The sequence below is a fragment of the Macrobrachium nipponense genome, chromosome 47 (genome assembly GCF_015104395.2).
Source record: "Macrobrachium nipponense isolate FS-2020 chromosome 47, ASM1510439v2, whole genome shotgun sequence".
In the NCBI taxonomy this organism is placed as follows: domain Eukaryota; kingdom Metazoa; phylum Arthropoda; class Malacostraca; order Decapoda; family Palaemonidae; genus Macrobrachium; species Macrobrachium nipponense.
This window is the reverse complement of record NC_087222.1, coordinates 30,789,117-30,806,290: the sequence shown is the minus strand read 5'-3', so window position 1 is coordinate 30,806,290 and position 17,174 is coordinate 30,789,117. Positions and strand designations below refer to the sequence as shown.

General features: G+C 38.0%; 1 protein-coding gene across 1 annotated transcript; it reads left to right on the top strand.

Annotated features, from left to right (window-relative positions):
* The first annotated feature begins 5,346 nt into the window (after positions 1-5,346).
* LOC135204832 (bestrophin-2-like) lies at positions 5,347-15,922 on the top strand. The gene is made up of 8 exons (XM_064235037.1): positions 5,347-5,437; positions 7,289-7,433; positions 7,577-7,687; positions 8,907-9,078; positions 11,919-12,048; positions 12,671-12,909; positions 13,940-14,173; positions 15,003-15,922. The coding sequence occupies exons 2-8, from the start codon at positions 7,363-7,365 to the stop codon at positions 15,099-15,101; spliced, it is 1,056 nt and encodes a 351-aa protein (XP_064091107.1). The 5' UTR covers positions 5,347-5,437; positions 7,289-7,362; the 3' UTR covers positions 15,102-15,922.
* Positions 15,923-17,174: the final 1,252 nt, after the last annotated feature.

Here is a 17,174-nt window from a genome sequence, read left to right as displayed (position 1 = left end):
AATTTCACCAATTTCACAAATGCGTATGCCAAGCCAACAAGATCAGGTACTTCACCGAAAGTCAGTCCAAATAAATCCACGGCAACGAGAAATGAATAAAGCTGTCAGGAGGTAACACCACAGGTGTAGTCGTCACCGGCGACAGAAAAATTCTGGCTGGAAAGGGAGATTGGTTCTTACATCCGCCACCCAGCGGCGGGTAAGGTAGATCACCTGACCTACCTGTCGCGTGTGCCGCGAGTTTTGAATTCTGTCGTGACATCAGAGACGTATAGCTAAGTATATATCTGACAGGAAAGTTCATGTACAAATAGGTATTGCCCAAAAACGTGCTTGCACTGTCTCTGAAACCCATAGTAGGTATGCTGCTTAGTTGTCAATCAAGTTTTTTGTAATCAAGTATTTTTTACAAGCTAGCTATTGAATAAATTTGTATTTTTCTCAATCAAAACATATGCCCCTCAATGCTAACTTTCCTCTTTTAACGACTTTCTGGTCATTGCAAATACGGGCCCCATTATTTCTTATGGTGCGAAAACAGAGGCCCAGGGACCGAAAACGATTGCGTCACACTACGACGATAATCCGGCAGTAAAACATCTTCATATATCCAAAAAGTAAATAATAAAGATATATATATGCGCATTACGATTATACCAATTACATGAAGAGCTGATAATCTGCATGAATAACTGGTAAACTGTTCTGCAAGAAAGTTGAGTAAAGCAATTATTTACAATAGGTACGAAAGTCAAGATGTCGTGATGTCATAATGCAGGACTTAAAAGAACGTTCTAATTCCAAAAAATAATTACTTAAATTTGAGTCAGAATCGAGTTACTTTTTCAATAACGAATATTTTCAAATTAATCATCATAAATATGTAAAATATTGATGTTTTAGCTACTATTTATTTTAAAAATTATCGAAGTGCACTCTTCGTCGTCTTCTTCTACGAAACAGTTGTTTACTCCGTGAGGGAAAGTTTTCCGATTGTTGTGATGAAAGTGCCCCAGCGTCTGTGGGTACAAGTGGTGTGCGGGTTTATCACAGGAAATGGTTAGTTTATTGACACAAGCGACTCCGTAAACATCGAGATGGCGTCAATCTTCTAAATATTTCGAGTTGTAAGTAAAAATGTTGAACGCGTTTTGGTGAGATTTGCACTACGTTGGACACCCTTTTCACTACCCTCTGTTTAATGCTTTAAATTTGGCCTTAATTTCTAACTTTGGAGAAAATACTTACTTCGAAAGGAGAGTAGAGGTCTTCAGCTCCGTTTCTCACCAACAACAAGTCGCGACTGATGCCCATCTCCGGTGTCAGGACGCGTTATAATGTACTTTTTTTAGGGTTGTACACATTGATTGTCCATGGTCCACCCCTGTACCATGCGGTTTTTTACCCTAGGTAAAAGTGCTTGATGGAACGGAAAACCAGCTTAGCCTAGACTGAGTTGCACATTTAGGCCACAGGCCAACCATTGGGACCTATGAGGTTGTTCGGCACCGAAAGGCCATACTTAAACTCTCCCGAAATTAAATGGGCGGTAGGCGGCGCCCTTTGGGGACGCCGATAGGAACCTCATCCTACGCGGATTACTAGTATTGAGGTCCATAATTGTCTAGTATAATTGACCGGATTAAACCTAATTATGAAAGACCAAAATGACCAGACATGGAAATATTACGACCAATTTTACTTTTCTGACGCAAAATTGCGGTAAAAAACTGGTATTTTTACCTTAAAAAGGGCCTTTAAAAAAGCGTCAATTTACATAAGGTTGGAGAGTGGCGATATTAGTAGTAATACGAAGGATATTTCTATGTAACGGATCTTCCTTTCTGTTTTTTAACATTTATTTTTGCTCATTTAAGTATATTGAAGTATAATTCCTTTTGTATATTGTCTTTTTTGGTTATTTAATCTATATTAAAGCCATATTTGCTCTTTTATATTATATTTATTGGCTATTTAAGTATATTGAAATCATATTTGCTCTTTGATCTTGTTTTTTCCTTTTGCTTTTTAAGAATATCGAAGTCGTATTTGCTATTTGATTTTGTGTTTTTTGGTTATTTAAGTATATTGAAGTATATTTCCTCTTTTATATTGTATGTTTATGTTAAATTCTTTCATTTTCCCCATTTACTCTTTAGAAAGGTATGAGAATACCATGATTTTGGCTACTTAACCTTCCCCCTTTTCTTCCTATATGGCCGCCGCATATCTGTCCCTGATAGTTTTTGTAATAAATCCTCGTAAAGTCTTTCCATTACTTCATAAACTTATCATTTATTCTCTTCTCCATTTTAGTCTTCATCTGTTTTTTTACTCTGGTAATAGTTTCTACCAAACAAAAGAAATATATCGAAGTTCACGATATATTATCGGCCAAAGAAAACGTGCGTAGGTTTATGGGTATCTCTTACAAATTCACGTGGCGGTTTTCATTTCAAAAAATGCTTTCGAATTATAATCAGTTATTAATCACATCATCACATAAGAGCTAGGGTGGCCAGACGTCCTGCTTTGCCTTAAGAAGGACAATAATAATGTCCTGCTTTTTGTGTCTGTCTAAAAAATCAGAGATGTCATTCTGCTGAATGTTGAAGTGAGATTTGGTTGACTATTTCTCGCTTTATTGAATACACTAAAGAAACGCCAAAAAGAAAGACTACATTTAACCATGAAGGACCACGGAATTTGGATTTATTTCTAAAAGCAGAAAAGGTGATTAATATGCACTTTGCACAGTATACCAATGTGATATGGATATCGGTGGCACGGGAAAAATTGTAATTGAAGAACATGCTGCCTCAGATAAACATAAAACTAACACTCGTAGTGTTGACACATCATCAGTGTTATCATATTTCTGCTCATCTCGATCATCTCAAGATGATAGAATAATGGCTGCAGAATTGTGTAAATTATATCATGCTGTGAAGCATCATCTATCATACAGAAGTGTTGATTGTGGAGTAAAAGTTGACAAAGAAATTTATAGTGACTCATTGATAGTGAGGGGAGCAACATGTGGGAAAACTAAAACAAAAGCTTTGTGTAAAAATGTTCTAGCACCGTATTCTGTAGAAACACATTTGGAGTACATCAAAGAACATGGATTACCCTTTTCAATAGCAACATGTTACTTGACTTTTACAGTGATAACAATGAATCATCCGAGGCCATAACAAATCAGCTATTACCTAAACTAGAGACTTCAGGTTTGGATCTGAATTGCTTTCGATGAAAGAGCTATAAAGTACTCAAGTGAAAGGTATGACTTCTCCGAAGACAACTTTCATGACAAAGTGTCAAAATTAAGTCTAACAAGAGCAATACCTTTTGAAGAATTCTGTGACGCAGTCAAGGGGCTTGTAACATTCAAGAAATAGTCATGGATGAATTATATGAAGAGTATGTGATTGTGGAGGCAATTATCAATACTCCTGAGATGAAAGATAGCCGCAGTGAGGAACGTTATCTCAAGCTGTTCAGTAAATGTGAGGTTCCTTTAACACATCTGAAGAAAGTGAGCGCTTATATTTTCTCTTTTCCATGCTCACACAGAACGGGTTTTCTCAATGATGACTTCAGCTTTTGGACAAATGAGAGAAATCGTCTGCAAGTGGACTCGGTCAAAGCAGGGCTCCAAATTTGTAACAACTTTACAGAAGAATGCCCTGCTATGTACAAAAACTTTTTGGCAAATAGAAACCTCTTAAATATGGCAAGGAGAGGGGCAAAGTACAAACGTTAGATTGATAATTCAGTAACTCCTTTATTTAGTTTCTAAAATAATGTTAATTTTTTTCACCCAAGTTATTTTTATTTTTATTATTATTATTATGTACTAAATTGTCCCATCATTAATAAAATTGACAAATAAACACTCATTTATATATATATATATATATATATATATATATTATATATATATATATATATATATATATATATTATTATTATCATGTTCAATTTAGGTAAAAAATTGGTGTTGGCAACAACAACAACAAAATTATTGTCCTTCTTTTGGGGAATTTTGAAGTGGCCACCCTAATAAGAGCACCAGGATCACATAAATACGTTTCCGGAAAGGTCAAAGGTTACCGCTTTCTTGACCGGGTACCATTTTGAGGTTTCAGAGAGAGTTTTGGCAAAAAGGAACCAAATAAACTCGCGAAATTAGAAAGTGGTGGCCAGTGGCCCAGTTTGTGAATCAAACCAATCGGTTTGAATTTCGATGAGAGGAATGCTGAAGTGGAATAGGCCTATATAGGTCCTGTTCCAGTCTTATCGGCTCACTGGAAGTTGGCAGAGAGAGAGAGAGAGAGAGAGAGAGAGAGAGAGAGAGAGAGAGAGAGAGAGAGAGAGAGAGACTTCACGGATGACCCTTATGACTAGACACACCCACGACGAGTAACGAATGTTTTTATTATTTTTATTTTTATTTATATAATTCTTTCGATAAATTACGATTTTCATTCAGTTTCATTCAAAAAATAAGTTCGAGTTTGATAGCCAGTGTTAGAATGCTTGTATTCCAAGGCGCACGTGGGATTCAACCCGTGTTTTTTGGTGTTTATTTATAAATATTGTAACCCTCCAGAGCGCATTCCTTTAGAGCCTAGACTCATACCCCTACACTTGAGGGGCTTTCTGTGGCCGCCCTTTTCCCACAAAAGTTCGTTCGCGTTTGATCGCCTTTCGTTCGTTTCATTGTTCACTGACGCCATAGTCGTTCTTTAACCTTCGTTGCGAAATATACATCGTCATCTTATGAAGTCATACTTTCATTATGACGAAGTCGATGCGGCGGTGGCGAAGGTGTGGATGAACTTTAAAGGACGAAGTCCGGCGGAACTGAACGAAAGAGAACGACAAAGATGGACGCCGCCTTTCGCGGCCTCCTTAAGTGGTAATTTTCAAGGGTTCTTCCATTATGGGGTAAATAATGTCTCTATGTAAGATACGTAAAGCGCTTCTTTGTAACTTGTTGCATTTTTTAAGGTTTAAATGACGGAGACGATAAAACGAAACAATGTTAAATAACGAAGGACGTCAGTCAACTTCTTAAGGAAATGACTGAGTCACGAATTGCAGATTCATGGAAGTTTTTTTTTCTCGTAAGATTTAGTCCATTTTTCATATTCGCAAGTCGCTTACGATCATATATTCGTGTCGTTAAAAACTTGATTACGCCATTTATTCGGAAGAATGACGGATTACGTGCCTGTACAAAGAGCAAAGCGATTAAGGGATTGTTTTTTATTTTATTTTTAATGTTAAAGTGAACGAATAATAGAGAAACAATCTCGTGTCTGTCGAACGCAAAGAGTTGCCATTTAGGGATTTATGTAATTCATTCTCTGCACGAGACTTAATTTTAGCCCCTTTAGAGTTTAGTCTGATCTCCACGGACGCGATCTAAGTACGTTTCTGTGTCCCTGTGTCTTTGTGTCTTTGTGTCTGTGAAAAGAGAAAATAATAATCCATTACATAACTTAGGAACAAGTTTACGAAGACAGCAAATCGATTTGTTAACCTTTATGCTGTCAAGTTGAATAATGGTGCACCACCATTCTTACATCTCTTCCCCAAAAATATTCTTTTGTGTGTGTGTGTTTGGGCCAAGGTTATACACATTTCCTTATAACGCGGCTATAACGGTATTATAAACGAAGTGATAGTTGTTATTAACAACTTATATCATTCCCAAAAGAGTGAACGAATTCAGATTTTTATTTTTAATTCTATGAGGTACACGTTAAGCACTGAAGTCTCTAGGCCTATAGGAACTTTTTTGTTTAAGTTACTTAATTATGAAGGATTAAAACAGCCAGTTGAAGTTTTATTGTAATGTATGCAAATTACTTTGAAGGATTATATATATTTTTACCCATATGCCTCTCTGTTTGTCTGTCCATGTTACATGGATTAGCATCTTGTACTGCAAACTGACGCAGAGATGAACTTACTCTCAACCAGTTGCATCTAAAAGATATCTGGTCGAAACTTAACACATACACACACTACACGCACGCACACACATGCACAAACAACAGCAACATACACATAATCGTATGTGGAAACATTATCTCCCTCTTAACTTTTATTGCCTCTAATAATGGTAATAATAATATTAGTACTAATAACATTCGGCTTCATGATGTACGATGACTATTGATTTCTGTAGCTCTGTACTGGCGCCATGCACTTGGTTGCAAAGCATGCAAGCTCTCTCTCTCTCTCTCTCTCTCACCGCATATGTTTGCTTACAATACCCGTGGTAGGATTTACATCACTGACGAAAGCATTTACCAATGATTGTATACATAATAGAGAGAGAGAGAGAGAGAGAGAGAGAGAGAGAGAGAGAGAGCAACACTTGCCAATAGATTATTATTATTATTATAACGCGACTAGATATGACATCAAAGGCAGTTGCCAGGTCCATCTCTCTCTCTCTCTCTCACTGTCAGATAATACGCCTTGACCATCCGGTATGCAAACTCCTGACGAACTTTCTTACCCAACAACTCTCTCTCTCTCTCTCTCTCTCTCTCTCTCTCTCTCTCTCTCTCTCTGTGAACGAAGAAGAAGAAGCCGGTTTGAACTGAGTTATATGACTGTCCTGGTAATTTGATCCTATATCAGGCTGCGAAAAGAAAATATTTACAGCCCAGAAACGCCTTACATTCTTGTTCATTCAAACGACAGCAAGAATTGATACATTTTTTTTTTCCTAAAGAAAAGACTGTTTAAATCCAGGAGGTTAAGAATAATAACCCAAATTACGTACCTGAGGTCCTTTAAAATACGAGCACCTGAGTGATCCGAGAATGAAGCCACACTCGAAAATAGAAAAAAAAAAGTTTTTTTTTTTTTTCAAGGATAAACATTGGAAAACAGAAGAAGTGTGATTATTGAGTGGTAGAATAAAGTTTCTTTTTTATGGTTTGTGATTTCAGTATTTGACGAGAGAGAGTATATATATTATATATATATATATATAATATATATATATATATATATATATATATATATATATATATGATATATATATATTCTATATATATATAATATATATATATATATCTATTATAGATATATATACAGACAGAAAGAGAGAGAGAGAGGACATGCATATACATACATACACACAAACATACACACACACACACTGTTACACCTCCATCAGACCACAGGAAATCATTTAATCGGTTTATTTTCAGCTCCTGACGAAGAATTATAATTATCTACTATACCCTTCCCATTTCAGGGGGGCGGGTGGGCGGAGGTAAGAGAGAGAGAGAGAGTGAGTGTTGCCATCAGCCGAGCTCCGCTATTATCGCCATGACGGTCGTCTATTGCGATAAGATCGCCAGCCATGGAGGCTTCGGGTCCTTCTTCAAGCTGCTCCTCAAGTGAGTGTTGTGTGTGTATGTGTATGTGTATGTGTTTGTAATATATCTCAGATACCTGTAGCTGCTTGCAAGTAAATGACATTTGTCGCCATGGAAACCATCTCACCTATTATTCACCTCTCTCTCTCGTCCTCGATTTCCAGATGGCGCGGCAGCGTGTACAAGATGGTGTGGCAGGATATGCTGGTGTTCATCGTCCTGTACTACGTGATCACTCTGATCTATCGATTCGCCCTCCCCGAGGAAAACATGAGGTAGGCATCGCTTTCTTTTCCTCTTTTAGATTCGGCCAACGCGGAATCAGAGGAATTTATTTCTGGTGAAAGAAATTCATTTCTTGATACAATGTGGTTCGGATCCCACAATAAGCTGTAGGGTCCAGTTGCTAAGTGACCAATTGGTTCCTAGCCACGTAAAAATATCTGATCCTTCGGGCCAGCCGTGGGGGAGCTGTTAATCAGCTCAGTGGTCTGGTTAAACTAAGATATAATTAACTTTCCTCTTTTAGAGTAGGAATTGGCCAGGAATTGGAATCCTGGTCTGTAAGAGCACCATGACTGGCAAATTAGTCTACGTTCTGTACGTTAAGACCCATTTCCCATAGCCGAAACTGGCCCAACAATCAAAAATAGACATCTGACATAGAGAGGGTCTAGCTCATCCATTTTAAAATAGCTATAGTAGATTCACATCAGCCGTTTATCTGATGTCTAGGTCACCAGTCCCTTACGATGCTCCTGATTGGCTGTTGATAAGTGCCAATCACAGGGCTGGAAACTCTAAGAGTCTCTCGAGAGAATTCACATAGGCAGGATGTAGCATGTTTCACCTCTCCTGAGGGACACGTCTTTCAAAAGTATCCTTCAGGAGAGGTGGAACATACTACATCCTGCCTAATGATAATGCTTCTCTGGAGACTGTGAGTTTCCAGCCCTGTGATTAACTTATCAACAGCCAATCAGGAGTGCCGTAAGGGACTGGCCTAGACATCAGATGCACGGTTGATGTGAATCTACTATAGTAACCCAATGGTACCTTCAGCAGACAGGTATCTTCAACATTACCTTGAATGCTATCTTCACTGGTACCTTGAAATGTCTATGGTATTTTCAGTAGCAGTTTAGCAGTTTGAGTGGTAACTTCAATATGTAATGGTTATCTTGAGTAAACAATAGTCTCTACAGTAACCAATGTTATCTTGAATAAGCAGTAATATTTTCATTAGCAAAGAACCCTTCAGTAGGTGATTGTATCGTTACCTTCATTAGTAATTGCTTAAGTGAGCAATAGTGCCAACAGGAACTGTATTTCAATAGGGAGTTACGTCTTCAGTAGGAAACGGTGCCTCTAGTAAGCCACAAGGTCCTCAGTAGCAATAGAACTCACAGTACAGAAGAAGCTGTCTGAAGCAACGCCCAAGGACCATTTCATAACACGGACGGAATGAACTCCAGTGACCTCCCTTTCCCGCAGAGTCTTCGAGATGGTCGTGGTCCACTGTGCCAAATTCAGAAACTTGATCCCCATCTCCTTCGTCCTGGGCTTCTTCGTCTCCCTGGTCGTCAGCAGGTGGTGGAGTACTTACAAAAGCCTCCCCTGGCCTGATACGTTGGCCATCACCCTCAGCACCTATATAACTGGACAGGTGGGTTGCTGGATTCTGTGATTACAAGAGAAGAGGAAGAAGTGCTATGAAATCTTAACTAACACAAGTCACAGAAAGTCCTTTGTAATTTGCTTTTTTTTTTTCTTTTTTAGCTGATAGGTAAGATGGGTGAAAGAAGAGTGAGGGCAGTTAGCTAGCTAACCATGGTAGGGAATAGTTTAGAAAGTTAAGTATTAGCAAGAGTAATGTAAAGTGTGGTTTATCCACAATTTTATTTGGGTAAGGGTACAATTTCATAACTAATATTAACATAATACAATAATGATTCTACATTATATTAAGATTATGAATTGTACAGATTACATATTTTGAAATCTATTTCCTAAAAGTATAATCATATTTGATAAAGTTCCAATTTTCTAATTTTAGCCTTAATTTTGATTATCATAATGATTTTGCATTATTTATACATAGGAAATTCTACATATTACCTTTTCACCAGACATTTTTTAAAAGTATAAAGGTTGAGGTTCATCGCGATGAATATATGAAGATACCCTTCTCCACCATCTGTGGTCTGTGTTGTTTGGGTCAAGGTTTTTCTCTTCTGCTTCCGATTCTTCTGCTAATTCACAATTGTATTGAACTAGTTTTCTCCATATATTGCTTGCCATTCTGTATAATCTCTGATTAATTGGTTCCATTTTGTATTTTTTGTGTATTTGTTCTATATTCAGATCGTCATCTTCTTAGTATCTTATTTTGGAATTTTTGTAATGCACTTATACTGGAAGTCGATGCTAAGCACGTGGGTATTGGTGGATATTCCATTATTGATCTGATTAGGCTTTTGTAGAAATGGATTTTGATAGTTGTGTTCATATTCCTAAACCTTTTCAGCTTTGTATTTTGTGTTCTTGCTATACTTAGCCTTTCTCTCACATGTCTTGATATTTCTCTTTGTCCGAATTGCATTCCTAGTATTCTTGTGCTTTTATTAAAATTCATTGGTTGTTGGTCTAACATTATTTGTGCAGGTTTGTATGCAGATATCGATACTAGAATTTAGATTTATTTGTTTTTTTATCTTCCACTTCTTTTCAAATTGATTGATTCTTTCAATCTGGTTCATTGTTTTTTGTGCTACTTGTCCTTTCAAAGTTGGGTCCCTTCTCCTTGTACGTTTTTCTGGTTGTATAACTATTTGAGTTATATCATCTGCAAAGCAGACATCAGTACAGTGCTCTGGTGGTGGAGTCACATCTGAGGTATATAATATGAATAATGTTGGACTGAGTACAGATCCTTGTGGGACTCCACTTAGTAACGGGAATGGATTCCCTATGTAATTTTGTGACTTGATTTCTGCTGTCCGATCTTTGATGAAGTTGCATAGTATTTTCTCAAAAATGCCTGGAAGGTTGAGATGTAATATTTTGTACTGAAGTCCTTGTATCCATACTTTGTCAAATGCCTTAGTTATATCTCTACATACTAGGTTGCATAGGTATCTTTTTCTTTGTGATAGTGCAATGCTCTCATATATTGTTGCTATTGCAATCTGGGTTCCTCTTCCTTTTCTAAATCAATATTGATTTTTATGGTGTAGCTGATTGCCTTCTAGGAACAATACTAATCTATTGTTAATTATTTTTTCAAATATTTTGCCAGGTATTTCTAGTATTGATATTGGTCTATAATTCTCTACCTGGCACATATCTTTTCCTGATTTGGGTATCAAAATCATTATTGCATTCTTGAAGATAATTAGAAAATATCCCATTGAGAGAGCCCAATTGTATACTTATCTTGATTTTTCAAGTGCAATATCTGGTAAATTTTGAATTATGATCTTGTTAATTCCACTTCTTCCTGGTGCCTTGTGTTTAAAATTTCTAATTATTATTTTGATTTCCCATAACTCTATTTTCTTTGTTAGAGGGTAGTTTTCATTGAGTCTGTTATTAATGTCAACTGCATGATGCGGATTCGCCGTCTATGTTGTTCAATGAATTCACTGACTATTGTCTCATGTTGGTTGACGAAATTTTAGTTATCCTTCTGCGTTATCTGGAATATTTCCTGCCAGTAGGCCTTGTTCAGTCGAGCAAAATGGTAAGATGTAAATTCTGTTTTTGAGATCAAAGTATCACTGTCTGATGTCACTATAGCAGTTGGAAAGTAAAGTAAGCGATTATTTTCAATGAAACTGAAACTGGGGTCTTTTCTGTCCACCCTCAGATCTTAAAAACTACAGAGGCTAGAGGGCTGCAAATTGCTACATTGATCATCCACCCTCTAATCATCAAACATACCAAATTGCAGCCCTCTATCTAGCCTCGGTATTTTTATTTTATTCAAGGTTAAAGCTAGCCATGATCGTTGCGTCTGGCACACATATAGATGTCACCACAGGCCACCACCGGGCTGTGGCTGAAAGTTTGAGAGTTTCGTAGAGCATTATTCGGCACATTTTTTACTTGTTTTAATTTAAAAAATGAGGAACTCTTTCCTCATCTTTGCACTCAAAATTAGGCTAGTCTACCCCTGATATTCTCAAGGCTATGCATGACTACCCTAATAATACTATTCTTCTTGCATTTTAATACTTTTTTTTCTATTTATCAATCTATTTTTTCTATTTTAATGAGTGGGATCTCTACTTTCTGTACTTCCCTTTACTTCCTCTCACTTCTTCCTGATGGACACCTTTGGTGGGCTTGTTCTATATGAACAGGGTTCATCCTTTGCAAAATAATAATATTTAACAATAATGATAAGTGTCAGTGACAATGTGCCAATCCGCCGCCATTGAAACCGTATCGCCTGTTATTGTTCCTGATGAGGATTCAACACATTTCTTCTTCTCTTATTCGCAGGATCCAGAATCCAAGAACGTCAGAGCGACCATCTTGCGTTATGTCAATCTCACCATCGCCCTGACCTTTGCTAAGATTTCTCCTGCAGTTAAGAGGAAACTACCAAACCTGCAGCAGTTCATTGTTGCTGGTAAGTATTTTATCTCTCTCTCTCTCTCTCTCTCTCTCTCTCTCTCTCTCTCTCTCTGTCACACAATGTATGATCAGGATGTTCCTTTATACCTCAGAAGTTCAAAGGAAGAAGCAATGCATTACTAGCCCAAAATAATTCACCTTGTATATCATTAATTAATTTATATTTGTATCTATTTATGTATGAATTTACTGATTTATCCGTTTTTCTTTTCTAATGACTTATATATCTTCTTTTTGTATTTCTTCTGTGACTTCTTTTGAATGATATTCTTTGGAAGCTTGAGTTTCAAGTCAGTGGCCCCTTTAGGTGGGCTTCTTCCATATGAACAGGGGTTTATCTTTTAAATAATTATATAATAATAATAATACTTGGTGCTGTTAAAACGCAAAGTATATATAAACATCTAGAATGTATTTCCAACATTGGAAAACCTCAACATTTCCCACGAGGCTACAAGAACTTCTGGCCAATCGAGCTCCTTGTAGTAGTATTAGTCAAGGATTGCCTTGCAATCAGCTCTCCCTTGAAGCCAATACCAGAACATTCACTCTGAACTGTGCTGCAGCCACTATAACCCGGAGACTACCTGTAGGTATACTCCTCTTCTTCTTCGTAGGGTACTTGACAGACGTTGAAAAAATTGCCCTCGACAACATGGAACTGAAGACGAAACAGCACAAGCTCTGGGTTCCCATCACTTGGGCTTGTAAGACTCTGCAGAAGGCCAGAAATGACGAGGTCGTGGTGAACGACTCACACCAGCGGCTGATAGCGGCTGAAATCATGGCCATCAGGAGCCAGTGCGGTGGCCTCTTAGGATTCAGCTTTTACAATATACCCCTTGTGTACACACAGGTAAGACTTTGTTCCAGTTTCTGAGGTGAAGATCTTTAAAGATTACTTAATGTAAGGTTATAGCCATTTGTCACTTCCTGACGTGAAGGTGAAAACTTATTTGACATTATTTACGAGCAGAATTAATCTTTATTATCTTTCCTTTGCATAAGCAGATAATATGCTCTTCACTAACCTTTCATATCAACAATTGGCACGCATAACGCCGTTGTATTTACTTGTAAAGTGTACTCTACCCTTATTGTGACAATCCATTGTCCTGAACTCTTTTAGATATATCTTTGATGTGCTCACCATATTCAGGTATGCTGGACATGGGACATACACAAATTCAGTAATCAGTCCCTCCCTGTCAGAACTTCAGAAGTCTTCACCATGTGTATTCTAACACTTTCTTTAGTTCCACATAATTTCCTACGTACCTATGACAGCAGTAGTAGTGGTAGAATAAAATCTTCTTAAAAGTAGCAATGTACTGGTACTTCGCTGTGAGAAATGCAACCTGAAACCAATTCGTGCTAAACTAACCTATGATGGAGTGATGTTACCTGAAGTGGAACTTTGTCCCCCTGGATGCCATCTGTTACCACAACCATTTTGCCCTTGGCTCCCCCCCTCCGAAGCCTGTAACTCAACTATACGTGTTGTTGATGTCAAAGCTTCTAAGATGGTGTAATGCGATACTCAGCTTGTTCAAAGTAGACGTTTCCGCATCTGAATAGTAATATAAATTCTAATACAGGCAGTCCCCAGGTTACATCAGGTTCGGGTTAAGTCGTTCCGGACTTAAGGCACTTACCTCATGGTGTTATTAACCTTCTTTACGGTGCTGTAACCCGGACTTACAGCGCTGTTGCTATTTATTCCCATTATAATTATGATGATTTAGGTTAAGGCGATTTTCGGCTTACAACGCCCAGCCGGGAACAGAACCCCTGCCATAACCCGGAGACTGCATGTCATAAAAATGAAAGATCCCACAGGGCACTCACTGCAGCTCCTATTTCTTATGTCTGTGTCGTTTCCGAAGGTCGTGACCATAGCAGTGTACTCGTTCTTCATCTTCTCGCTGATCGGAGAGCAATACTTGGACCCGAGTCAAGGAATCCCAACCCACGTCATCGACCTCTACTTCCCCATGTTCGCCCTTCTGCAGTTGTTCTTCTACATAGGCTGGCTCAAGGTAGCAGAGGCTCTGCTTAACCCCTTCGGCGAAGACGACCACGACTTCGAGTTCAACTCGATGCTTCAGAGGCACAAGGAGGTGAGAAGTCTAACAGATGTGAGAAAGGTACAGATAGATGGTTAAGGTTAGGCTGTTTTCATTATTAACCCTTCAAGTAGAGACTTCAAGCAGGGAGGACCAAACAGCATCGTCACTTAGATCCATCTTACGCTTAAGTTTCCGGGCAGTAGAGGTACAAGCTGGTCACCTGTCGAATATGCAGTGCTAACGTAGGTTTCAAAATGAATCCAGTGATTGCGGAATACCATACTTCCCATCTATAAGCAATGGATAGCCCAGTGTCAGTCTCAGCTTTAGAAAAAGCGTACATGTAACTTCCCGGGCTTAAGAGGCACAGGTTGTGTCACCTGCCGAATATGCAGAGCTATTGCAGGGTTCAAAATAAGTCCATAGAGTGTGAAATACTGTATTTCCTATCCTTTTTAGACAGTTAGAAGAAAGAAAGGTGAAGGCATAAGAAGTATATTGTTCCTCTCAGGGTGTGAAATCAGTTGAGCCTCCAATACTGACTTTACAGAAGAGTCTGGCTTTCTGTTGTTAGGTGATTCTATAACACTTACGCGTCGACTGTGGCCTCATGGGTTGTTACATCAGTCTGCAAATGCATCTATGCAGGTTAGATCGTATCGAATAATAACCTAGAGCAAAGAGAAATGAAGGAATGGACGATAAGAGAGTAAAAATTAACTTTTAGATATACAGGAACCCATTAAGCAGCCATAAATTGAAGGTGTCACTTGCATGAAATTTGAGATGTCTTCATACTGAGACATACAATAAGTGTTTCGTTGAGCATGCCAGCTGAAAACTTCTGAAAGTGTATTTTTCTACTTGTCTGTCACTACAGGTTTGCCACATGTTATCTGAAGCTGACAAGAATGAGCTCCCTCCTCACCTGCAAGAATTATACGCGGCAGAGGTCACCAGCAACAACATCGAACCGTGAAAGATTCTGGCGGGATCAGGACTGCAGGGTGCGACAGTAAGGAAGGTTTTGACAGATAGGAGCACATTTTTATCCTGATTTAGACATGGAGGACATGGAGGATGATGTTGAGAGATCTTGACAGAGAGGCTGACATTTTAATCAAGGTTTTGACAGGTAGGAAGACATTTCATCCTGATTTAGACATGGAGGATGATGTTGAGAGATCTTTAAAGAGAGGATGACATTTTAATCAATGTTTTGACAGATAGGGAGACATTTTAACCCTGATTTAGGTCTGCAGAAAGTCATTTAAACAAGATTTGGACAAAGAGCCTGACATTTCACTCAAGGGTCCGACAGAGAGGAGGACGTTTAAGCTAGTTCTTGGCAGAATGGTTGATATTTAAGCCAGGGTTCCAAAGGAGAGGTTGATATTTAAACAAGATTTTGGCAGAGAGGAAGACATTTCATTCTAAGTTCAAACGAGCGGAAGGCATTTGCAATGAAGATTTTGACTGAGGAAGGCAGTTTAATCAGGATGTTTATAGATAGGGGGTTTTGACATGAAAGCATTTTGATAAAGATTTTGGTAGACAGATGGACATTTTGAATAAGATTTGCAGTAGATGGAAGAGATTTAAATCACTGTATTTTCAGAGAAAGTGCCATTTTTAGGTAATGTTTTAACGGACCGAAGAAACTTGTATCAAGGTTTCAAAAAGATTGCCAAATAAGGACACAATTTTTTTTTACATTCAGTTTCCTTAATTTTCTTACATTATATGTATATATATATATATCTATATATATATATATATATATATATATATATATATATATCCATACATATACATATACTTACATACATACATACATACATAAGCAAATACCACAGAAAAATGACAGGGCAGTAGTTCAGTACCAAGCATCATCAGGAGAAAGTGCTTTGTACTGACCTGCCTGTCATATTCCTGTGGTATATATATATATATATATATATATATATATATATAATATATATATATATATATATATATATATATATACATACTTAATATTTGTTTAAACTGTTTCTATAGATACTAATGTTACTATTACCATTATAAAACTAACTGTTTGTTAGAGAAATAAGTGTAGATCAATACTTACATATTCTTAGCTGGATACTATGCGGTCTGACTAACATAGAGTTCTGTGCGTCAGTGTTATGACGAGGTTTTGTTAAGCACAAAAAGTTTTTCAATTTTTCTTTGTATAGATATTTTTTTTAGATATTTTTTGACGAATAGCTGCCTGGTGTCTGCTGTGATATGAGTAGTGTTTGCATCTCTCGCTGATTATTAAACAAGAGAGGTTTTTATTCGCTATATTTATTTATCCTTGTCTCTGCCGCCCTTCCTGTGTGGTAGGTGCTGTTTATTACGTAGTTTAGAACATATTTCCCTCCAGCTCGTCTGGGTAGTTAACTCACTCACTTTCACATCTGGTGTGCCCAAGGAGATGGTTGAAGGTCATTAGGACCCACACAGGTACTGTATCTGGTATCGTTTTAGGCCTAGCTCCCACAAACCATACCCCATTTGCAAAAGCCTCTTCTGGAATAGGGCCAGTCCTTGTGTGCCCAAGGCGATGGCTGAAGGTCTTGAGGACCCTAATGGGTAGTTAACTCACTCGGTTTTACATCTGGTGTGCCCAAGGTGATGGCTGAAGGTCATTAGGACCCACACAGGCACCGTATCTGGTATTGCTTTGCTCCTAGCTGCTAAACTGTACTCCATTTCTTAGCAAAAGTAACTTCTGGGATAAGGCTAGTTTAATCTACACCCAACAGGTATTATTATTATTATTTATATTCCAGTAGATGAAGCTTATTCACATGGAACAAGCACGCCAAAGGGGCCCGCTGACTTGAAATTCAAGCTTCCAAAGAATGTTGGTTTCAGCCTCTCACCGCTAAAGACCACACACTGTAGCGGTAACTGATCATGACGCAGTGTCAATGATTTTTCATCGACCTTGGTGAAACATTAACCCATGACATCAGACATTGGACAAGTATAACGGGGTCAAAGTCTTTCTATACTTGAGCAA